This window comes from Sebastes fasciatus, chromosome 8 (genome assembly GCF_043250625.1).
Source record: "Sebastes fasciatus isolate fSebFas1 chromosome 8, fSebFas1.pri, whole genome shotgun sequence".
NCBI classification, from domain to species: domain Eukaryota; kingdom Metazoa; phylum Chordata; class Actinopteri; order Perciformes; family Sebastidae; genus Sebastes; species Sebastes fasciatus.
In genome coordinates this window covers 4,471,704-4,497,460 of record NC_133802.1, presented here as the reverse complement: position 1 = coordinate 4,497,460, position 25,757 = coordinate 4,471,704, and the positions used below count along the sequence as shown (strand labels likewise).

The 25,757-nt window shown below is 42.9% G+C and overlaps 1 protein-coding gene across 2 annotated transcripts in view; it reads left to right on the top strand.

The window, feature by feature from the left end:
* Nucleotides 1-25,757, top strand: part of LOC141772166 (plexin-A1-like) — a 353,749-nt gene that overhangs the window by 33,454 nt on the left and 294,538 nt on the right. For both annotated transcript variants that reach the window (XM_074642860.1, XM_074642859.1), the window contains exon 2: nt 20,057-21,474. In XM_074642860.1, the coding sequence (XP_074498961.1) occupies nt 20,275-21,474 (1,200 nt within the window). In that variant the 5' untranslated portion in view covers nt 20,057-20,274. The remainder of the gene's footprint in view (nt 1-20,056; nt 21,475-25,757) is intronic.

The window sequence follows — 25,757 nt, the reverse complement described above, 5'->3', positions numbered from 1 at the left end:
TATTCCTCCTCTGTAAGCTTGGCATCTGTAATGTAGGCAGCAGAAAGAGCCGTTGCATTATGTCCTGTGTGGTGTGTGTGTGTGTGTGTGTGTGTGTGTGAGTTGTGTTCATAGTTTTCTTTACATGTGCATGGGTGCCATTTTGTTACAACATTCGAACACATCAGATGAGAAGCAGAGTAGGATGTGCCAAAAGAAATGCAGCAGTTAGCACATAAAGGCTCTGAAGAGAGGATTAGAAGCATAAATAGCAACATGAGCGAGAGTGAGAGTACATAAATACATAAACCTACCCGCAAATAACCTCTCCGTGTTCTCCAGATTGTGGGTGTGAGAGCGCTCTCTTACGTGATCAAGAGGTGCTGCTTGTGGTTCTCCATGTAACATGAAATCAAATAATATTCTGGCTTGTCAGCAAGCAATTGACACATCGTACCTGTTCTACTATTTCCATGCCTACCTCCATGTGTGGGTGTATAAGTGTGTCTCCTCAGTGTACTGTATTAATACAGGTCCCTCGTGACAATAGCTCCTACAAATATTATTATAACGGCAATATTGTGATCATTTGTTGGTACTTGTGGGGAAATTATCTTTTTTTTTTGCTCAGAGGTCACAGTCAGCTACAGAGCAGGAGTTGGAAGGGATTTAGTTTTTCAGAACTACTTTCTGGCTGCATTTGCATGGCAAATAATTACAAGCTCTGTGAGGGAACTGTGAGGGAAAGAGGCGAGGCAGAGATACAGTATTGCATGAGGTGAAACGGACAGGTGCATGCCACTGTTCTAAAAACAATGAGAAGCTGGATAATGTAGTCTGGCCTTCTCACCAACGGGGTCAGCAGTTGGAGCCACAGTGGCTGTGACACTTTAAAACCCCTTAGCGCCCGGTCGCTGCAGTTTACATAAAAACTAGGATTACTGCCTCGCAGTTGTATGTTTCCGCCAACAAGTCAAGTTGCAGTTTATATCCATGTCTGTCCAAAATGTCATCACTTTATCTTGTTAGACATTTCTGTGAAATTGTCATAATTAGCATATGAATTCTTGAGTTATAGCCAAAAATGTGTTTTGTGAGGTCACAGTGACCTTGACCTTTGATTACCAAAATCAATTAAGTTCATCCTTGAGTCCAAGTGGACGTTTGTGCAAAAAATTTGAACAAATTCGCTCAAGGCATTCCTGAGATATCACATTCACAAGAATAGAGTGCTGCAGGAATGAGAAGGGAAATGACAAGCTTGAGAGATCTTAACATTTTGCTCTACGATATACAATAAATCAATAGATACCCCACTTGTGAATTTTTAAGCCTTTATGTGTCTTGAAAAAGGCGGTTGCTAATAAGTGGCTAAATGAGACTACTAAACGTCATCACGCTGACTCGTCACGCTGAATTGTCCGCCTCGTTGTGTATACTTGCGCTCAAGCGACCGTGAAGTTGTTCGTTTATAGCCTAATGTTAGCTTTTTACTTTTGCATTCCAACTTCAAAAATTATAAAAGTGGTGTTCATTTGTGAAGATTATCTTGCTGACCAAAATGTGTAAATTCCAATCAGTTAATCCTTGAGTCCAAGTGGACTCAAGGATTAACTGATTAGAGTTTGAAGAAATTCTTTCCCGGCGTTCCTGAGATATCACGTTCACGAGACTGATCTGGACGGACGGATGAATGGACAACCCGAAAACATAATGCGTCCGGCCACAACTGTTGCTGGAGTGGAGGCATAAAAACGCGCTTTTTGTTCTCTGAGTTATAACTCAGTCAAATCTGAACACAGACGTGACACACATAATTTTACATTCAGTATGACTTTCCATTGTGAATAAAAATGTCCATTCATCCGCTTATAAATCATAGGAAATAAATGCTCCTCAACTCCAGAACTTGCCGTAGAATCATCATGTTTTTAGGTTTTCTTCAGTATCAGAGTGATCCACTGATTGTTGTCTGTACATCCATGAATACATTGCAAACAAGAACTGCTAATAGCTAATACGGCATACTTTTAATGCGCCAAATTGCTTTTAAAATGCAATCAGATATAGGCTAAAAAATGTGGCTAAAGTTGTAGTCCACAGCTCACAACTCACTGAATCCATGGCAGCATGATAATTCCTGTTAAATCACTGCAGATAAACCGTGCAGCAGTGGGAAAGGCACTCTAAAGGAGGCAGCTGAGAACCACCAGGACATTCCCGCAGTATGAAAACGTCCTCCTCAGTCTGCAGGAAACGAGCAGCAGGTACATCTGCCCACCATTTTTTACAATTGTACCAAGCAGCTTGATTTTTAGAACTATAAAGGACCTTCAAATGGTGGTTGGTGACCTGCCAGAGTGGCTGATGGAGTAGACTATTACCAAAATTTGCCAGCATTTGGCTCCTGGCTGCCGTTAATTTTATTCACTCTTGTAGTTATACTTCACAGCCAAAAGGCTTTCATCGTGATTATCTGCAGCAGGGGTTGTTTTAACCTCTTATTACCTCTTAAAATGATTGAAACGCTGTGTTCAGAGCAGCGTTGACAGCAGAGTGGACCTGTTAGCTCTATTGAACGTTACATTATGACGGCACCGGTAGGTAAGTTCAAAAGTCAAAGTAAGCCACTTAAATACCAAGTGTTTGCAGTTCTCAAAGCTCAGAAGTGGAGGTCAGGTTCATCCTAACTTACTAATAGAGTAGTACGTTACCAACTAAAATCTGTAGCGTAATTGGAGTTAATTTTACTATAATGTAGTTGTAGGCACCTATAAGGGACAGCTTATTGTATAGTATTTGTTAGCAATTACATTATCACAACTGTTTTACTATATTGTCATTCACTATCTGTTCATACAGCACTATCCTCTTATGTTGTAATGTTATAATTGTGGAAAAACGCATTAATAAAGTATTACACTGCTTACAACTACATTATAGTGTGTTATAAACAATATAATACTTGTACTGCTCATACATACTAAATAGGGGGGACTTAAAATAAAGTGTTACCATTGTAATTAACTGCATATTGATGGTGTTGATTGCCAGACGGACGGTTGGTATCCCTGGGATCCATGTCTTTCCATATTTACCAAAACACCAGGAAAACCTAAAGTAAAGAGATTAAACTGAATAACTGTACATGTACAGTTATTCAGTACATGCTCAGCAGCTAACGACCACGCATGCCGGGAAATCAGCGAGACTGAATGTATGCATGACATTAAAGAGCTCACGGAGTTGATTTCACCTCTATCATCTGCAGGGCTGACTTCATATTTAAACCTGGAAAGATGCCAATTAGGCTGAATGTAGGCTTTCTCTCAAAGAGAACAGCAGCGGAGACGGAAACACCACCGTGTGAGGTTTTTTTTCTTCAGTTCTACAGTCAACAAGCTTGTACAGAACGGACAGCTGATGGATCTTCTGAAGGATCTGCACAGTGACTGTCAATATGAAACCAAAAAGCAAAAAATTCAACAAAATTAGTGTTTCCATAGAGCGGGATAATCCAATAGAATACACACAATGCTATCATTGGTGGTCACAACCCGTTTTCACTCCCCACTTGTCAAATACCACCGATTGGGCAGCGCCCTTCGGCATCGGAAACCCACATACAGAGGCACGCTTTCGCAACAGTATGGGATGAGCCAGGCTTTCAACTAACTCCAATGTAAACCCACCCACGGCTGGAGCAAGTGACGTAGTATTAATAATAGTGTGAGAGTCTGCTAATGTCTGGCGGAAGGGTTCGTGGATGGGTCAAACAAACACAAGACTTTCAACCAGGAGACCGCTGTTTGTGTCCCGTGTGAAACTAAAAGTAACGTTGACTTATTTTGTCACGTCAGTCTTTAATCACGTGAGTCGTTGGTATCGTAAGTCCCTAGAGTCGCTAGTCAGTGAAGTTAACGTCAACCGCGACCGTTTCCTAACCCTAACTAAGTGGTTGTGTTGCCTAAACCTAACTTCCCATGAAAACGGAAGTTTATTTTGAAAGGACACTATGCATGTAACGAGCGTCTATTGACACGCCGTCCCCAGTCCGTCCAAAAGTAACGCAAGAGGGGTACCCCGTGTGTCGGTCTCCGATTCCGAGGGGCACTGACCGATTGGCTGTATTTGACGAGTTGGGAGTGAGAATGTGTTGGTGGACATGGTTTGTTTTAAGTCTGTGTTTGATCTCACCTAAACTGTAGATCTAAGAATAAACTTTCTGGGATTGTGCCAGTGGCAAGTAAAATACAGTTGGCAAACCCTAAAAGCCCCCGACTCAACTCTTTACAGAAAGGACAGGGAAGAAAACAAAGAGTATCCTGGCAGATAGCTTCCCGTCCTCCCTTCAGCCAGTCTGAGCTCCGGGAGGTGCTATCGAGCCCCTCTGGCAACTAAAAATGTATTTAAGAAGTCCTTCATCCCAAATGCCATCAACATTCTTCACTTAACAAAGTGACTGGGAGGATTTAAACCACAGACAAACCACTGTTTTAATGAGTAATATGGCCTTGTTTATGTGTTACTAACTGCTTGTCTGCTTTTTGTGCTTGGTGAGCCGAAGACAAATTTCCACCTTGGTGGACGATAAAGATACATTCTATTCTATCTTTATCTTTACTGTAGCTGCGTTGAGTATCTGGGCTGCATTATGTTACACTCTGCTTACCGTCAATCATCCGAAACCTACAGGAGGAAATGAAAGGTCTCCAGAAAACGATCTCTTGAAAAACATGTCACCCCACGAATGTTGCCTTTGCTTTTCCTTCTGAAAAATGAAGTCATCAGAGGTTATCTGGACTTTCCATTTTCAACAGAAAGCCTGTGTGTTTGAACAATGTGGGCATTTTCTGGCCAAAGAGGAGCCAGTGTTTTTGGAGCTTATGAGGGACTTAAAGTCAGGATATCTCAGCCTTGGTGGTTGGTCCACCACTGTGGTCCACCTTTGCCATTAAAATGTGGCGCTTCCATATAGCCATGGTGCCCAGAGAATGAAACGTAATGACATTGGAGTAAATTTTTACTTATCCAGGGAAATATCTCAACATTTACTGGAAGGATTAGCACAAACATTTTGTACAGACACTCCTGGTTGCCCTTTTTTGGATGTAATGGGGCAGCTGTGGCTCAGAAGATCGGCGGTTCGATCTCCGGCTCCTCCGCTCCACATGTCGAAATGTCCTTGGTCAAGATACTGAACTCCAAATTGCTCCTGATGGCTGTGCCATGGGTGTGTGAATGAGTATTTAGATCAGATCCTGATGGGCAGGTTGGCACCTTGTATGGCAGCCTCTGCCATCAGTGTATGAATGTGTGAATGCTGACATGTAGTTTAAAGCGCTTTAAGTGGTTGGAAGACTAGAAAAGCGATATATAAATGCAAGTCCAATGCCTTGGAAATTTGATGCAGACATTCACGTCCCCCTCAGGATAGTTTGCAACAACTTAAGCATTTAGCTCAAAATGCCACTGTGCCTGAGTACAGCCTCACAGTGCTGCTAGCATGACCATTTCTTTCTGTTTAAAGTGGCAGTAGGCAGAATATTTTTGACATCATTGGGCAAAAATTCCATAATAACCTTTCAGGATATTGTAATTCAAGTGTTCTGAGAGACAACTTGACTTCTGCTCCTCCTCATGGCTCTGTTTACAGGCTTTAGAAAATCTAGCCGTGACGGAAGACTTTGGCCAATCACAGGTCATTTCAGAGAGAGAGAGAGGCAACGCAGGCAGCTGTCAATCACTCGCGAACTCCGGTCGAACTAGGCAGCGCTGATCAAATATGAATTAATATTCTGTTACTGTAATGATTATTTATTGCGTAAAATCTTTTCAGAAACATCTTGTAGTGTACTGTTTGGCTGTAAAATGAGAAAGTTTGCTTCGGCTGGTGGGCGGTGCTTGGTATTTCCTCATCTGATCAAACTGCCGGGTCACAAATTTTCTCATTTTACAGCTAAACATTACACTACAAGATGTGTCTGACAACATTTTATGTGAGAAATAGACATTACAGTAACAGAATATTGATTCGTATTTGATCAGCGCTGCCTAGTTTGACCGTTTGATCGGAGTTCGCGAGTGATTGACAGCAGCTCAGAGACAGCGAGGCTCCTAGCTCGGCTCTGATTGGTTGTTTTCCTCTGGTCTGTGAAAACAGATTTTTCAGATTATCTGCACTACTGTCAGGATATAGTGTCTACTGCTGGTTTAATCTGACTCAAGTTCCCCAACATTATGGAAGTGAAACACAAAATCACTGGAGTATCCTTTAAACTAGCTAGTAATTCATATGTGATGAAAATAAGTACAATTAGAATTATATAAAAACGCACATAACATGTTGATAGAAATGAAGGTATAAAGTATGCGACTGTGGGTTATGGCTGCATCTGTGTGAGCTTGTGTGTACTGGTTTATTTAACACCTACATTTTCTTTACGCTTTTCGTTTCCATTACCATTCTTCATGTATATTAAAAACCTTCTCGTCTCCATGCAACTTTACTAATTCAGTAGATTCTAATTAAAAGAGAGCTCCATCATTAAGCCAGCTCCACTCAGTCCCGTGCAGAACAGACACTGCCAAATCAGCGTGTTTACGTCGCCGCCCTGCTAATGACGACTGAACATTTGTACTAACAGCCCCCAGTTTATAGCCAGTGTTACAGCACCGCTGTGACAATAAAACAGGTTTCTATTGCGGCCCCGATGTATGAAGTCTCTCAACCAAGATAGATGGTGATATTCCTCTCGCCTCCAGATATGAAACTACAGTATGCACTTAGTTTCCCATCTGTCTCCACACACAGCCCTATCAGCAACAGTAGGAGCTCTCCTCTTTTGTCCTCACTGTTTCTGTTTCTATGCATGATGTACACACAAACACACAGATTCCAATGCAGCGGTTTTCCTCTTCCAGACCTGGAATTAACGGGCTGTGCTGTTTCCTTTTTTTCCCCCTTCTCTCCATCTCTCCATCCTTCACTGCTCTCTCCCTCTCATTTTCTTAAACTGCAAAATTGCTGTTCTGCGGTTGGGAGCCAGCTTCGATTATCTACGCCAAATTCCCTGATAAAGAACTGTGTTTCTAGGCCTATTCAAGCACTTAAAGCCCATCTAAATGGCTTTAGCTGCAGGGTCCCCTCTTTGGAGACTACACACACACACACACACACACACACTCCATTGCAGTTCAACACCCATCATGGGAATGATCCAGCTGCAGAGTAATTTCTCTTTTTTAAGGTTTGTCGGCACATACAAATGTCTCTCTCTCTCTCTCTCTCTCTCTCTCTCTCTCTCTCTCTCTCTCTCTCTCTCTCTCTCTCTCTCTCTCTCTCTCTCTCTCTCTCTCTCTCCCCACACACACTCCCATTCCTACCAGCTCACAGCATCTGTTAACACGCCTTCACTCCTGTTGGACTATTAGTGTGTGTCTGCATGTCCATATATTGAAGGGACATGTTTGTCTATTTGTATAAAGAAGACTGTCCTTTCGAAAAAAAAAAGGACAGCGTGTGTTGTCTGATCACACAGCTCTAATGGTTAAATTAAGTGCTTATATAGGGAGAAGTTTTTGGTGGATGGATGTGCTCACAAAGTACAAACCTAATCCCCCCTCCGCTTCCAGTCTTTATGCTACGCTAAGCTCATCGTCTCAAAGCTCTCGCCTCATGTTTACCAAACAGACAGACTTGTGCTATCAATCTTCTCATCTAACTCATCGGCAAGAAAGTGAATATGCAGATTTCATAAAATGCTTAACTATTCCTTTAACCATAAGGGCCAGATCAGAAAAAGTTTCATAAACATAATTTTTGGAACAGTCTTTTATGTAAATTTGATGGGTGACAAAAGAGGGGAATCTTTTACATAGTAGGAAAGATAGTGTCAGAAATGGTGTATCCAGTTTGGAGTGTTGGATTCCTTTTACACTGCGGTTCTTCTCACTACTAACTAGGGCTGGGACGATTTTATTGTTGTAGTCTGAGTACCGTGACGTCATATCTGTTCCGTATCTGTCAACCAAAACAAACCGCAGCCGGCGAGAAAGTAGAAAACAGCGAAAGGTCCGCGTCGATAAGACCTGCACTCTCATATTTGAAATCCAAAGTGGTAAACACTACACATCCAGTAAAGTATGGAAACACTTTGGGTTTCACACATTGCAGGAAAAGCAGAGCTGCAAGCTAACTCTGTCGTGGACAGAAAACATTATGGTTTTGTTGTAACGTGCGGTCAAACCAGCCGTCACTCTCATCTCCGTGGTCAAATTGGCCAACGCTATAGATAAAAGTAGAGAACCCATATACTGACATTTATGTTAAATGCATTCAAACAACCCCGATGGAGCTGACCATGGATGTATAAAGAGAACGGAGCTGACGGGAGAGCTAAAGACGGTAACTTCCTTCTACCTCTGCATAGACTCAAATGAAGCAAATATATAGACTCTGGCATTAAAAAATCTATTTCAAAATCGTATAAAAACATTGCGATACATCGATTTTTTTCCCCCCCAACCCTACTGCTAACTTCCCCGATGTCCTGGGGGTGGCACTAAGCAGACATGTGCTTCTTCTGATACATGAGTTGAACACCAGCCTCTTATCTATACCTGCCGGAGACGAGCTACACCTGGAGAGTGTAGTGTGCAAATAGGTTCATGCTATTCTCCCAGATCCAGCTGCGGACAACTCACTGGAGCCATGAAAAAGTAATACCCATTATTAGAGCATTCGTGCTGTTGTTTTTGTTTGTTTCTACTTGAGTGAGAGTAGTTTGAGTAGCTGCTCTGCCTCTGCCCCTCGGATCTTTTACTCAACGGAGAACATACTAGAGAAACTGTGGGAAAACACTCACTGACACACATCAGGTACCAGTTGATGAAGTGAAGTGTGTGTAGGAACAAAGAGGTGGTGGCCTACTCATCACATCTATGGACAAAAGTTGCTATTGACATTTCTGCAGATAAAGAATCCAAACAAAGCCATCAACTTTTCAACAACTCTGATAACATGTGAATTATATTTAGTTGTAGTGGAGTAGATTGGAGTGCTGTTGCACTCTTCTGGTGTATGACATGATAGAGATACAGAGATACAAAAACAGGACTAATGATACAAATATATTTAGCTTGAATGGTAATATTTTCAATGCATATACTGTGTATTTAGCATGATTGTTACTTAGTGAAACGTGATCTACTGAAATGGCAGCGGTTTTCTGGATAAATGTAGAGCTGCTCGATTATGGCAAAAATCCTAATCACGATTATTTTGGTCAATATTGAGATTATGATTATTTAACACGATTATTCATTGACTTTGGAAAAATGCATTTAGAAAGAACATGTTGTAGCTTACAATTTAAAGTTAAATCCATCAATCTGGTGCACTTTGAGGGCAAAATTAAGAGAAGAAGAAAAAAGGTTGTTGAGGGAACTTCGACATCGTCGCACTGAGGACAGCTTGCCTTTGTTGACAGCCGTGCCGGGAGCAGGAAGCTCCGTCCCTCCCCTCAGGGAGAGAGGCCACGGTGAGCGCTAAATGGTGAGGTCCGGGCGAGGGGTGCTGTAAAGCGCCACCTCCACCCCGGGCCTTTCCAAGCCGACCTAGAGCCAGTTGCGGCACACCACTATGTTGGAAATGCACTACCCGGCGCTGGTCGGCCATCGTCGGGGAGTGTCCATCCCTTACCCGCTGTGCGAAAAGACACTGCCGTAAAGAAAAGGGGTGCACTGGATTTATAATACAAGACAAAAAGAAAGCATCATTGCGTAACAGAATGCGGCACTATAATTATTTTATAATTGTTGGAAGCCAAAATTGTAATTGAAATTTGTTTAATTGCACAGCCCTAGCTAAATGTACACTATTTTCAGGACAGATTTGATTTTACATTCAGGGGCGACACGGTAGTGCTTTCACCTCACAGCAAGAAGGTCGAGAGTTCCATCCCCGGTATGGGGTCTATCCCCGTGTTCGCGTGGATATCCTCCGGGTTCTCCGGTTCCCTCACACCAGTTTCATCCCCTCACCAAAACATGTATCACACATGGGTTGTGTCAGGAAGGGCATCCGTCGTAAAAACCTATGCCAAATCAAATATGGCAACCCCTAACGGGAGCAGCCGAAAGACGAACAACATTGGATTTCAGATTGAGAACATTAAGTAAGTTGTTAAAGAGCAAAGTCTTTGAGGTGTCAGGTCATTCTGACCACTTACAGCCTTATAATAGGCGTTTTGTGTGAGAGGCATGACTCACTTCTTCCCACTTAATTGGGAAAACTCTCACTACATTGCTGCAGTTATTATCACCCTCTCCACCTGCATGTGTAAAATTAATAGCAAGTGTGCTTCCCCTTAATGGGAGCGTGGCTGGTCCAGTGAGACCACCAAACTACACTCAGAAGAGGCAGATTGAAATAAATCAAATACACCAGAAAAATGAAGTGAAACCTCATGTGATTTGTCCGTTACAGGGTGCAAAAACAAGCGTACTGCAGTTGTCAGGGTTTTACTTTATCTGGAAACTGCCTAAATCCCTCCACTCTGGAGAGCGTGGAGACAGGGGGGAGCGTATCGTAGAGGAGACTCAGTCAGATTAACAATGATTAAGGCTCAGCCACTCAGCTCTGTTTACTCTACATTTCTACTGCAGCGTCTGAATGAGTGATGGCTGAGCTGCACCTGTCGGCTCGGAAAGGAAGTGTGTGTGCATGAGTTTGTACGTCTGTATCTGTGTATGTGTGTAGGTGTTTGCATGCATATGGATGTGTGTCTGTGTGGGTATGTGTGTGTGTGTGTGTGTGTGTGTGTGTGGCTGTGGCTGTGTGTTTGACAAATGTACGCATTAATGGATGTGCATGTTCCTACATCTGTTTCACCGCATGTGTGTGTGTTTGAATATTCTTAATGAATGAAGTGGAGTCATTGTATCGTCTGTCTCTCCCTGCTAATCCCTATTGTTGTAAGAAAAATAGCCAGTGTGTGCGTGTGTGTTTAACCACGAGGAATTCTTTTATGTTGAATGATTGCCATACAACTGAGCAGCGTGTGTGTTTGTGTGTGTGCAGCTGTCCGTGTGTCGGTCGTGGAGTGCGACTGTAAATGAACCACTGTGTCCCCACTGCATGGTGCAGCAGCCCACATGTGCACACACACTCACACACACACACACACACACACACAGTCCAACCCACATTCTCTTTATCCCTTCAGCCTCACACAAAACACTTATTTAATTCCATTCGATTCACACACAAGTAGAGGCAAAGGGGTCCAATTAATTTAGACGAAATGGCATATTGTCATCAGTGTTGTCCAATTATTTTTGCATAAAAGATAAAACATGAAAAAAATGCAATTAAAAGACATCATCCTGTGCCAGCTGAAACCTGGTATGGGTTTAAATTGAGGAACTCACCTCACAAGTAGAAGGAATTCAAATGGAGGGGTCTGTTAGTGCGTTGTGTGCCATAGAAGTCTAACTTTCTGTTTTATTTATATAATTTTTGGGGGCTTTTTTGCCTTTAATGGATCGGACAGATAGACGGGGGGACGACATGCAGCAAAGGGGCACGGATCGCTGCGGTAAGGACTAAGATAGTAGTCTTAATATGTAGAAATACTGAGTGAAACAATGTGTTAAATATAAACACAGATAATGTCAAAAGTTAACAGTGAACAGTGTTCTTACGTCGACTCACTAAATTGTGTTCCAATTGAGCAAAAATGCTCCATCTTAGCAAATAGTTTGCTCTCATTTAGAAGCATTTCCATCTCAGTCATGAATGGCTTCATTATGTCAAATTGTTCAGAGGTGATGAAATCTAAACGGTGTGTTACATCACATGAAAGCCTTCTATTAAGATTCCAAATCTTATTGTCTTTGCGTAGATGTGACAGTATCTTGAAACAGAGCTGGTTAGAGTTGATAGTCTCTCTTAGTGTCGGGAAAATGACACGAAGTTTAAACCAGTTTGGTGTTGGTACCAAGTAGCCTGTTCTTACTCAGAAAGGCTCCGACCTCTACTGGACTCTATGGGTGATACTCTCCTGAAATCACACGCTCGACGCCCACTGAGATTTGCATAAACGTAGCCAGCCAATCAGGATGTGCCTGTGCGTCACCACAGTATATACAGCGGCGTCCATCGCTGCCTGGCATCCTTTTCTCTTCGTCAATCGGCGATTCCCCGCTGACTACATGTTCCCGTGCTACTGGATGACCCGGGGAATGTGATGTGCAGGGTGTCTACTGTTTGTTTTTGACCCCTGCAGGGTTAGGCCATGGCTTTACCTGGATCAGTTGTGTACTATCTGAAGTGGCTAGGGCCCCCTACGTCTCCGCTGTGGTGGCCTAGGTTACAAAGAAGTACCTGTGGTATCTAGTATTTAGCCAGTCTGGATCAGTGTGGTTAGGTCGATGTGGTGATCCATCAGGCTTCACCCACTCTACCCACAGAGTCCAGTTGATGGCAGAGCCTGTGTGAGTTAGAACGAAGGTTACGATATCGTAACCCTAGCTCTGTAAGCACAGGCGGAGCGCTCTACCAAGGGGACCCTGCCGCTCCGGCCGCGAGGACGTGGGATTCCAGACATAGCTGGACGCCGCCTTATATACTGTGGTAACGCACATATTCGGTAGGGACGTCCTGATTGGCCAGCTACATTATCGCAAATCTCAGTGGGCGAACGCATGCATGTGATTGGATGAGAGTATTACCCATAGAGTCCAGTAGAAGGCTCCGCCTGTGCTTATAGAACTAGGGTTACAATATCGTGACCTTCTTTTCATCTAACTGTCAGACGCATGTAGAAATACAATGCTAGATTCAAGGTCTTTTTTTAAATCAGGTTATTTTTTGCTGTTTGTAGAACTGTCTGTGTTTTTCCTTTCAATGTAATCAAGTCCCTCGTCCTCTCCCTTCCTCCTTGTCTTGTCTTATCTCTATCTATCTGTTAAAGGTCAGGAGAGGAGGATGTGAGTCGACTACTGTCTGCAGTATTAGCACTTGTCAATATTGCGCCTTTTGGAAAATGGATTCCAAATAGAAATCTCCTCACGTTCAAGTGTGTGTCCGCCTCCTGCCTCTGTTCTCATATCTCCTCCTCCGCTATCCTCATCTGACCTGCTCTGTATAACTTTAGCTTTAATACCATCTGTTGCAAAAATCCTGGAGTTAAAAAGTGAATTGATCCGATCGAATTCTGCATGCATACTTTTGAGACGTCTGTTTTTCTGCATCTAAGCATTTTCAATTTTCAATCCAGCGTTGTTTACATGCATGTTTACCCGCCAGCAGTCTTCTTCTATTATGCCTTTGTTGGCCCATTGCAGCACATCTCGGTATTTTACAGCCACCTGTAGATCGGTCGAATGATGTGAAACCATTGGCAGGAATGTGTATCTCGTCACCGTACACGTGCATCCTTGTGCACATGCACAAATGAAATGTTGATTAATATGCACTGTCCCTGGTAAGTAATTGAATACATAAATAAATAAAGTTAATACTGAGTTACATTTTAAATTGGAGTTTAAATTGGCGAAACAGAATCAAATTGAATCTAGGTTTGGGGAAAATCTAAACTGACATTTAGAGTGGTTTAAATTTCTACTTTTTGGCACATGATTAAAGTTAAACCATAATTTAATGGGGTTTAAAAATGAATCGTTGTTGGTGCAACCCAGGCTAAGTGTTTCAACACTAGAGGTAAATCAACGTTATACTTTACCTCTGCACTGTGCTCTGTACCCCACCTTGCAGTCTCATACTATTGTGTAGTGGCTATAGGGCTCACATGATCAGTGGTCTGACAGGTACTCATTGTTGGGTTGGATGCAGTCCATGAGAACCCAGCTCAAGGCTGAAGTGTAATGCACAAAAGCCAATGCATTTATTTTTTAATCTGTTGATTTGTCAATGTACAAGCTTGTTGTAAACTGACTGCACACGCTTTGAAAAATCAGCGGCAAACAAGATTAAAGTTCAAATAACTTGAACTTTCAGCACCTGGTGTAAAATATCTTGAACCTTTAGCCTGAGGTGTAAATCCAGAGTGGTGTCACAAACAGGCAGCTGAAAAGTGAAGCCAATGCTGAAGTGCCTTAAACCTGCATTCTTTCTAATAGCCAGCAGGGGGCGACTTCTCTGGTTGGAAAAATAAGTCTGTTTGTATAGAAATCTATGAGAAAATGAGCCATTTTTCAAAATGAATTAATATTCCTAAATGTTGCAGAAAAATGGCTTCCCTGGCCCCCAGGGGCCAAATTTGCAGCTCCCCGATAATTATATCTTTTCATAACATATAAACCTACATCTGTGCCAAATGTGTAGCTTTTATCACAAAATGCACAATTGTTATGAATATTTCAGCTTAGCTGTCCCACTAGTTTTCAGTACATGATTGTTACATTTTGGAAGCCTAAAAATGTCTTATTCAGTGTTCGGTTGTACTTACAGTATCTCCACCCTCTCATGTCACTTCTGGTTCCAAAAATACAAGATGGCGACGGCCAAAATGCTGAACTCAAGGCTTCAAAACCATAATCCATAAACCAATGGGTGACATCATGTCCATTTATATACAGTGAAAGCCCAAGGGCTCAGAGTCATGAGTAGTTTAAGCCGTTGCTGCTGATTATTTGTGGAAAACCAAACATCTAGATTCACTTGCTTTTATCAACAGGGTCATAAATGCAGGTGAAGGTATCAAGTGGTTCAATTCCAGCTCATGTCCCCAACATGTTCTCTCTCCACTGCCCCTTTATCCAGAAGAAATGTTGTTTGAAATGGAAGACGGGCATGAATGTAAATGTTTATACTGTCCCTGTGGTTTGTACAGTTAGGCGACCATTATATATGCTTTGTGTACATAAGGTTTATGTATAGGCCCGATGTGTTTGGACATGCGTCTGTGTGTGTTTTAGTAGTAAATAAGATTGAATAGATGCCGCAGGATGCACGCACATACACACACATGCACATCGACACAGACTGGGGCACGGATGTGAGCTCCATGCTAAAGAAGTGGTGTGTATAAATTTGCCTAAGTGTTTGGCCAAGGTCTGCGGCTGTGTGTGCAATCGATGTGCCAACAGCAATAAATCAGTGCAGGACAGACCTGAACGCCTCTACAGCTTCATCTGATGTGGCAGGTGGGCTTCAGGATGGCCCTGACAAAACACACAGACGCACGCAAGCACACACACACACACACACAATTGAAGGCCTGGTAATTCAAGGTTTTCTTGGTAAAAACACACACACACACATAATTTAATAACCACACAAGTATAACACAAATTGTCAGACTGTTTGGATTAGGATTGTATGCATCGAAGCAGGAAGAAAGTTTGTTAGCATATTTTGTAAACTCTGTTGTTAAACTCTACCTTTTTTAACCCTCCGAGACCCACAATAGACCCCTTTTTTTGTCTTTTTTGGGGGGGTACAGGGGTGTTTAGGGGGAGATAGCAGGTCAGCTTCACATAGAAGTGGTGTACATCATCTGAAAGCTGGAACCTGAAGATTCATTTGAGATGCAGCTCAGCACTGTGTGTAAAGTTGTTCTCATAAATCAGAAATAAGCATGAATTAATTAAAATAAATTGTGGAAGTGTACGAGGGCTTAGAACATTATGATGGAAGTGTATGATGGTCATTCTCATGCTCACTTATGTCTCATACGTTGTTGCAGCAATTTTTGGGTTGATACCATTTGTTAAACAGATTTAGTGCTAAATTTAACAATTTTTGACCTATTGAGAATCGATAAAAAATATCAATAATCCCTCCAAAATACCACGTTAAGACACCAAGACCTTGAGGAACACCATAGAAAAAGCCATGCTGTGATTTTGTATCAAAAACTTTTGAGATTTCTGCAAGAATTGCATTTTTTAGCGATTGGATGGCAAGCACTTCTGTTCTGGAAACTCCTCAGAAACCCCCTTATTGTCAGTCTACTAGGAAAGCCATCCATTCTCTGAATGCTCTAGGTCTATAGTCTGTGACTGTAAAGTTTCATGAGGCTGTGATTATCCTAGAGGTCACCACAGGTCATTTTATACAGTGAGGTCAAATTTTAAAAAATGGTCTCACTAAAATGAAATGGCTCCTATGGGGACTAACATCATCACACATGAATACAATTAGGCTCATTGGATCCACAAGAGTCTCAGCTTTACAGTGATATTAAAGATATGTTCCAAGACTGTTTAGGGACCCCAGAATGCAGAAATATTCAAATACCTAATTTAAAAATAAGCGAAAATAACACATTTATACTTTTTGCCCCCAAACTGCATGTGATTAAAGTGGGCATGTCTGTAAAGGGGAGACTTGTGGGTACCCATAGAACCCATTAACATTCACATATCTTGAGGTCAGAGGTCAAGGGACCCCTTTGAAAATGGCCATGCCAATTTTTCCTCGCCAAAATGTAGCCTAACTTTGGAGCGTTATTTATCCTTCTTCCAAACAAGCTAGCATGCCATTGTTGGCACCATTGGATTTCTTATGTTTTCTCAGGCGGTTATATTTTGTATTATCATCTAATTCAGACATTAAATCAGAAACTTGTTTTTTAGTCAAGCAGCTCCACTGGCTACTAAAGCCTTATGGCCACTGAGTCCATGTGCTGCCTGGTTTTGACTTATTTATAGAATTTGTAAAATACATCAGAGAAGGTGAGATGAAAATGCTGCAAAAATAACCATCTCAACATGTCATTTAGTGCAGTGAGTTAAATTTCCTCAGTAGGATCTGTGAGAGTGTGTACAAATCCTGCGGACCACATACTGTATGTTGTATGTTCACATTTTGTGCATTGGTGTGTGTGTGTGTGTGTGTGTGTGTGTGTGTCTAAGATACTAACAGTAGCTGTATTGTCCTGATGGGACAGGCAACAGCATCGTCATCTGGGCCACTGTAATCATGGCCGGGCTGGAGATGAAAGACACTATTGACAAGAAGTGAAGTGTCTGAGGGAGATAGAGAGATAGGGAGGGAGAGAGAGGAATGTAATGAAAGGGGGGGAATGAGAAACAGCAGCAGAAATAAGAGACGAGAATAGTTTGCTGACCCAACTCCATTATGAAACAAGCCTTTGCCTTGTGCTCTTTATTTAGCCGAGCATAAACCAATGAGCTAATGAAAAGAAGGTTGGGCAGTGTGTGGGTACGTGGTTGGTTTAGAACAGTTCCCAATGAAGAAGCATTTGGAACCACTATTTTGTGTCTGTCCCAATGGTAGATGATTGTTTGACAGACTGAGGGGACATCAGTAAATGTAACGTCTTCCTCTCAAGGTTGACCCCATGGATGTATTGTGAGAACTGGATACCCTTGTTCCAAGAGGGTGCCTGTTCATTCCAATTAAAGTTACTCACCAGGTGCATGTATACACCAAGACTGTTTTTCTCTTTCTGGTTTTACCCCCCTTTTGTGTGGCCCGATACGTATGTGCATTCATTTCATTTGCTCTGATAACGTTTTTAAAATGTTACATCTTGGAGTCATTTCCATAGACTGTATATAAGAAGTGGACGTAGTCACCGTGACGTCACTCATTGCTTTGTGGACTGCTGTTTTTTAAGCCACAAGTTCGGCATATTGGCCGCCACCATCTTGTTTTTTTGTAACCAGAAGTGACACGAGACAGTGGAGCTAAGTACAACCGAATGCTGAATAAGACATTTCTAGGTGACCAAAAGGTTATAATTAACTTTCATGAAGTGAAAACACACTGTGAAAGGGTTAAAGTTATAAGATGAAAACACGGACAACTTCCAGACCGGACAACGCCGTGGTAGCGACCTGTCAATCACAAGGTAGCCACTCCCCAAAGCATCCCCTGCTTTATGGTCTATCTGACTCTAAATGAGACCATAACTTACTAAATGAACATCATGCTGTATTGAAGAAGACTTGAAACTAGCGATTGAGACCATAAACTCATGTTTACAATGTTTACTGAGGTAATAAATCAAGTGAGAAGTAGGCTCATTTTCTCATAGACTTCTATATAATCAGACTTTTTTTTACAACCAGAGGAGTCGCTGGCTGTTAGAAAGAATGCAAATTTAAGGCACTTCTGCATTGGCTTCACTTCCCAGACCGGGAGTTGCCCACTGGTCATTTCTTGTGTAATTTTTTGAGGGGAGTTTTACAGATACGTTGTTTGTACCTTTGATGTGCGGGCACAATGTTGTTTGTTGTAGTACCCAAGTTGAGTTCACTGAGACAAACTGGCAGCAAGGCTGCCATGGTATCCTGCTGTTGTTGAGCCACACCAAAGGGATTAAGTTACACAGATGGATGAGTTTTGTCAAAACAAAATGGCTTTTAAATGAGATAGCTTTGTAACTACCAAGGCTCTTAGTCGATTAGTTGACTAATCGGTTGTTTTGGTCGACTAAGATTTCTTTAGACAATCAGTCGTATTTTAGGCTTTATCATGCTGAATGAGATTTTTAAGTTAAATTTTAAGTTTTATTTCCAAAAAACATGAGCACATCTCTGGTAAACGCAAGATTTAAACTGATGCTTTTGTGTGTATCTTTGTGGAGAAAGTCAGTTTCACAGATCTTCATCAACTACGAATTTTCTGGTCGAGGAAAGCCCTAGTAACCAGGACATTAATCCACAAACTTATTAAAGAAAAACTTTTGCAGCATTTTCCCAGCGTTCTCTTGTTGCAAGCATTGTGTAACCAAGATCACTTCTGTCTTCAGCCAAATGGTTCAGCTGACATGTGGCATGAGACACCACAAGCGTACATTTTTGCGTAAAGTTAATTTTCTGTGCCAGCATGCATTGCAGTGCACTTTGCTTGCTTTCAGAGAAAATGACAGGACTTGGATGATTACATCTGGTTTGGCTTGACAGTTAGAGTAAGGTATGACTGGTGATGGTGAGCAGTCTCTGCTGGTTAGAAGACAGGTCAAGAGTTTGCTGACATCAGCAAACAAATTGAATTTTGGGTAAGAGAAAATCCAACTCCACTTTTGACTGACACATTTTGGACAAAAAATGTTTATCCTACACTTCGAATGCTCTTTATTCAGCATGTCTCTCTCACAACCAAGTAAAAACCTTCAATAACATTCGTCGTCTTTATCACATGGTGAGACAACAACAATGGTGTTGACGATTGGGGATGTGGAGCCGCCACGTTGCTTTTGCAAGACTTTACCAGTCCCCCGGTGCATTCAGGGATATGCCCCCAGTCCTCTAACAACTCTGAACCTTGAAAAGTGGATAAAGAATGGATGGAAAATAGATGGATGGTCCATCTCCCTTTCTTTTTTCCTCACTTTTTTTTTATAGTTTCCACTTCTAGTAATCTTTGCCACCATCTCGACTGCCTTTATATTGAACTGGTATGAAGCCAAATAGCTTTCACCTCTCTCTCCCTCTCACTGTCTCTCCCGTTTTATCTTGTTGGACCAGTTCTCTCCCTCTCTCCTCTTTCTTTTTTAGAAGCAGGGGAGGTGCTCTGTTGTAAATATACTATAGGATTCTCCCCGCAGCCCTTATAATTTATAGATGTTTACGTGCTATCACAATACTGCACATCAGCAGCTCACCCCTGTGTGTGATTTTGTGTATGTGTGTAGGTCTCCTCCTGCACATCTGCATGTTTTTTTACTTGCATACACTCCTGTGTCACAGGTTGCCTTTTTTTTAGGTGTATTCGAAGTGTATTTTTGTGTGTGCATGCACACTTTGTCTGCTGGATCCTTTTAATACCTCCAGACAATCAATACGCACAGGAGCAATGTTCGGCCCTGTCTTCTTTTAAAAGATGCACTCCACCGAGTGGTGCGAGCCAAGAGTCGAGAAGTCAATAAAACAAAGCCGATAGTGCCCTCATTTGTTTTTTTGGACTTCAGCACCGAGGCCTCCGAGTCTGAGTCCGTGGGCGAATATTTAGTGTCTTGTCATTTCGATACAAACAAATGAATCCTTTTTGTCAGATCTCTGGAAGTGCAAAACACAAGTCCACGAAATGTATTGACATCTGTGTTTGCTAAGATTTTTGTTTGTTTCTCTTTCTCAGGGCTGGTGGCGGACGAGGCTGAGGATCAGGGGATGAGGTTATAAAAACAACGGCGGAGAGAAAAAAAAAAGAAAGAGGAAGTCGATTGCTTGGAAACTCTTCTTTTTTATCATCATACCCTGCAGTCCTACAAGGCTCTGACTGACCCTGTAGAGGATTACACACTCAAAAATACACACCAACACCCACTCGCTCACACCTCCCCTCCCCTCACCGCCATGTCCTCCCACCTCAACCCACTTCTCCTCATCCTCCCCATCCTCTTCCTTCTCCTCTCCCTGCCCGTGTCCTCCACCTCCACCTCCACCTCCACCACCACCTCCACTCCTTCCTCCTCCTTGCCCCTCCTCTCCTTCTTCCCACCTGAAGGAGGTCTCACACATTTGGTGGTTCACAACAAAACGGGCGAGGTCTACCTGGGCGCCGTCAACTGGATCTACAAGCTGTCCAGCAACCTGACCAAGCTACGAAGCCATGTTACTGGCCCCGTCACAGACAACCCTCGCTGTTACCCTCCGCCCGGAGTCCAGTCCTGCCCCCACGAGCTGGTGCAGACCTCTAATGTCAATAAACTCCTGCTACTCGATGCCGCCCACAACCGCTTAATTGCCTGTGGGAGTACTTCCCAGGGAATATGCCAGTTCCTGCGTCTGGATGATTTGTTCAAGCTCGGCGAGCCCCACCACCGCAAAGAGCACTATCTATCCAGCGTGGCCGAGGCAGGCACAATGTCAGGTGTCGTGATCTCCCCTGATCTTTTTGGCGGAGGTGGGAAACTCTTTGTCGGCACTCCCATCGATGGAAAATCTGAGTACTTCCCGACGCTGTCGAGCCGCAAGTTGATGTCCAACGAGGAGAACGCTGACATGTTCAGCTTCGTCTACCAGGACGAGTTTGTCTCCTCGCAGCTGAAGATCCCCTCGGACACGCTCTCCAAGTTTCCAGCGTTTGACATCTACTACATCTACGGCTTCAACAGCGAGCAGTTTGTGTATTATCTCACCTTACAGCTCGACACCCAGCTCACCTCGCCAGACGCGAGCAGCGAGCAGTTCTTCACCTCGAAAATTGTCCGTCTGTGCGTCGACGATCCGAAGTTCTACTCCTACGTTGAGTTCCCCATTGGTTGCACCAAGGACGGAGTGGAGTACCGCTTGGTTCAGGATGCTTATCTGGCCTGGCCAGGCACCCGCTTGGCGCGTTCGCTTGGTATTCAAGAGCACGAGGAGGTTCTGTTTACTGTGTTCGCCCAGGGTCAGAAGAACAGAGCCAAGCCGCCCAAGGAGTCGGCTTTGTGTCTGTTCACAATGAGACGGATAAAGGAGAAGATTAAAGAGAGGATTCAGTCGTGCTACAGAGGAGAGGGGAAACTCTCCCTGCCCTGGCTGCTCAACAAGGAGCTGGCCTGCATCAACTCGGTGAGTGTTTGAGGCACTAGCTCCTAAAAGTGATTCTGTGATCATCAGAAGTCATAAAAATTATGTTATTCCTGATTGTTTTTTTTCCCTTGTGGATGTGTGTGTGCATGTGTTCGTTTATAATTGAAAACACAGAATATGCTAGTTCACTTTAACTGTCAAGTACAGTTGCTAGTTCCCGGAATAAGGTTGGATTGGACCGCTTGTCTTTACCTTGAACCGAGCCAAAAGCATTTCAGTGGTCATGGGTTTAGGGTGTGCTCATATTAAGCATTTCTCGAGAGCTCTGAAGCATTTACTCCATTAGTTCAGTTTGTCTGTCTGCGTAGGTGAGAAATATGCTGTCGGGTGGCTTCAAATAATTGCACCGTGAGGCCTGAAAATGTGTGGTTCTCAGAGAACTGCTGGGCAATTTCTCAGTAGTGAGAACAGAACTGAAGCCAAACTATACAGGAAAAACCCCTAAAGGCAATGTTTGGGAAGAATTCCAACATTAGCCTAATGTTTAAATGAAATTTGCAGAAATTTAATCCATCGCCCTCCCCCCATACTCCCACTACCGAAGCCAAAATCTCCACCCTGGCAGGATGGCAGGATGGCAGGTCACCAAAACGTCAAGCTGCTCGTGCATCTATTTAAGTTTCCCTGGTTAACCTGTAAGTGGAAAGTATGAACCTGGACAAATTCCTAAATGCAACTAAGTAATATTTTCCATTCTGGTTTGGGCCAAAACAACCAGTGTAGGTGTGACAGCACGTTTAGCCATTTTTCCAATCCAGCATTATAGCACTATGGGAGAATGTGGGCAGAAAACACAGTATATTTAACCATGATCTCCTTAACAGAAAGAGTATTCATGCTTAGCGCCTACCTGCCATACAGTAGCCTATGTTTTCTCAAGGCTTTGAAAACCTTCATCCTCCAACTTTCTCGCTCCCTCTATAATGTTTTTAGCTCCATCAGGGTTGATAAAAGAATAGATCATTGGTCGTTGTGGTCGCTGATCCTTATGATGTGAGTTGATGTAAACTTACCAGACGGTATAGGGCTGCACGTTTATGGCCAAAATGATAATAATTTTGATCAATATTGGGATCAAGATTATTTATCACAATTTTTCATAGATTTTAGGGACAAAATATTTGTATCGCAATTTCACATTTAGATAAACAGAGCGCTGCTTTCACTTCTATGTTGTTCTACATTCCAACTGTCAACGATTCTAAATGTTATTCTTTTACTTTGTTTTTGTCATGTATAGTGGTTATTTGCATGAAAACACACAAGTCAAATGATTAGGAAATAATGGTTGTGTTATTATTTACATATTGGCTTTGATTATATGATTAAATTGATTGGCATTAGTAGTTCTGTTTAGGGATGCACCGATACCACTTTTTTTCAGACCGAGTACAAGTACTTACATTTGGGTTCTCGCCGATACCGAGTGCCGATACGAGTACTACTCTGTGCCAAAAGACCCTCGTTAACAGCCAGCTGGAGGGTGTGAGCGACACACGGCAGGCTGGGGAGTCCCGCATACGAGGCGGTACGCCGCGACCGGCTCTAGGTCGGCTTGGAAAGGCTCAGGGCAAAGTTGCTTCCCGGGGCCGTGGCCAAAGTGTCACCGGGGCGGACTGTCCTTAGAGAGCCCCAACCGCGTCGTGCCCCCAGGGCAGGGCTCGGCCCATGTAAAAGCCGTCAGGGTTCTGCGGCGATGTCTGCAACCCAACCGACCCGTCTTGAAACATTGACCAAGGAGATTAACGCACGCGCGAGTCAGAGGGTGCAAGCAAAACCCTGCGGGGTCGGGCGCACCACCGACCCATCTCTCCGTTCCGTCGGGGAGGTAGAGCATGAGCGATAGGACCTGAAAGATTGTGACGAGAGGGTAACGTCACGCTGCCGTAAAGTGGTATCGGTGCCGTTGTATCGGAGCCGTTAGTATCGGACCCGATACCCGTATCGGACCCGATACCCGATATCGGGTATCGGGACATGCTAATTATTAGGGCTGTCAAAGTTAACGCAATAATAACACATAAACGCAAATTTGTTTTAACGCCTTTAATTTCTTTAAAGTATTATGATTTTTAGGTTGTACTGAGCTCAGTTCTAAAGCCAGAGTGAAGATACTGGTATCATATGAAATATGACCATGACATACTTAATAACGCTCCAAACTTATAGGCTAAATTTTGGCGAGGAAAAACTGCCATGGCCATTTTAAAAGAGGTCCCTTGACCTCTGACCTCAAGATATGTGAAGGAAGTGCTTGATTTATGCAGCAGAGTTTTTATATGAGCGGATCACGTATTATAAACGTCAATATTGCAGTCGATTATTGGAAGCCAAAATCGTGATCGCGATTAATATTCGATTAATTGTGCAGCCCTACCAGACGGAGAACTAAAAGAGCTGAATACATTGACTTCTGATCGTCGAGTAGTGCAGGTGGGAATCTCTTACCACTGACACCGGCAAAATCAAGAGGGAAGAAAGTGTATTTTTCCATCATAATTTAATATAATTTGGTTAAAATATCTCCACGGCTGAATGAGACTGCTCATTCAGCCTGAGGACAGGACAGCTGTCTGTTTTTTTTTTTTTTTAGGAATAATTCAGATTGTCCACAGGTTGTGGGTGGCTTGTCTTTCCTTTTCCTCATAGATGAGCTGGCCTAAGGGGGCCTGAGAGACATTCTGTGTGTGTCACCCACATGTCACACACACACACACACACACACACACACACACACACACACACACACACACGGCCCTGTATCCTCATGAATAATTCACCTGGTCTCACCTTCTGTTATTCAGTCGGTGCTCCATAACAACCTGCCATAAATCTCTGGACTACTCTCCACCTCTCTGTCTTCTCTTTCACTCTCATCCTTTGCATAAAGATTTCTTTTCATTCTGCTAACCCCATTCTCCCTCTGCTCCTTCTTTTATCTGCCTTTTTACTTGCTTTGCTTCTCTTTATTTCCCTCTCCCTGACCTCTTTTCTTTGCCTATAATTTTTAACCTTTAACCTCCCTCGTTTTTACATTCTCTCTCCTTTTGCCCCTCTCTTCAGCTTCTTCCCTCTTGTCCCCCTCTCTTTCTCAAGCCTTTGCTCTTTCACCATCTCTCTCTGCCCTCTCCTTGACTTTCCACTGAGTGATGAGGTGTAGAGTGACTTAGTGTGTAAAGCCAGTGCCTGGATGGATGTGATCTGAAAATACAATGTGGAGGGAACAGATGATGCCAGTGAAAGAGGGGAGCAGAACGAGAGGGAATGAAAGAAAGCAGGATTCCGTTGGTTTCATGGGGAGGAGGATTGGAAGGAAAGGAGGATGTGGAAGGAGGGTAGTGTTGATGAAGAAAGGGAAAGGAGAAGGGGAGATGTGAGGAAGAGTGGGAAGTCAGATGAATTATTGGGATGTGGCAGGACGAGGGGATGAGAAAAGAAACAAAGCACCGCTGTGCCTAAGTGCCGCCTCACAGAGGCTGTAAACTCTTAGTTCATAGCTAGTTGATTGATAGATGGTTGTTGGTAGACTTAAAGTATTAAGAACAACACTACTGACGGTGGACTTTTTTTATCTCTTTGAGCTTCTGTTTGAGCCAATCCTCTCTCTCTCCTTATTCTTCGATTTTTGGACCAGTTTTTGTCCTTTTATTCGTTATATGCCATTACAGCGTATGCAATGTTTCAGACATCACTGGTCCAATTATGACCAGGCTTGGGGGAGTCAGAATGAGCTAGCATAGTGGTTCTCAAACTATGCTCTCAAACTACTGCGTGCTCTCTCTAGTGGTACGCGGAGGAATCTCTGACAATCGATTCCTCTGTATTGATGCTTTCCCCCAGAACGCATGCACAATGACGTATATGCATGCTGTATTGTGTTTCAGTTTGTTTTGGACCGGAGACACGGTGAAGAGAAAAGAAAGCGCTCAACAGCATGGCGCTACTAAACCTGAGGGGCTGCACCCTATTTTTCCCTGATAAATCGACACTGTGAACAACAAATCTGTGTTGAAATCAACAGGAGGACAATTAATAATAAATCAATGGCACCTCCATTGACGTTCGTGTTACTATCAGCCGTTCAAAGTTGGCTCAGGAAAAATGACTATTGGGTGAAGGTAAATTAAAACGTTATCATGATGTGTTCAAATTTAATTCGTAAAATGTAGTTTTGGTGAGAAACTTGAATAAATCCAGTTGTTTGAAGGAGATGTTTTCACATCAATATAAAATAGATAATAGAGAGAGAATTATGACCTGTT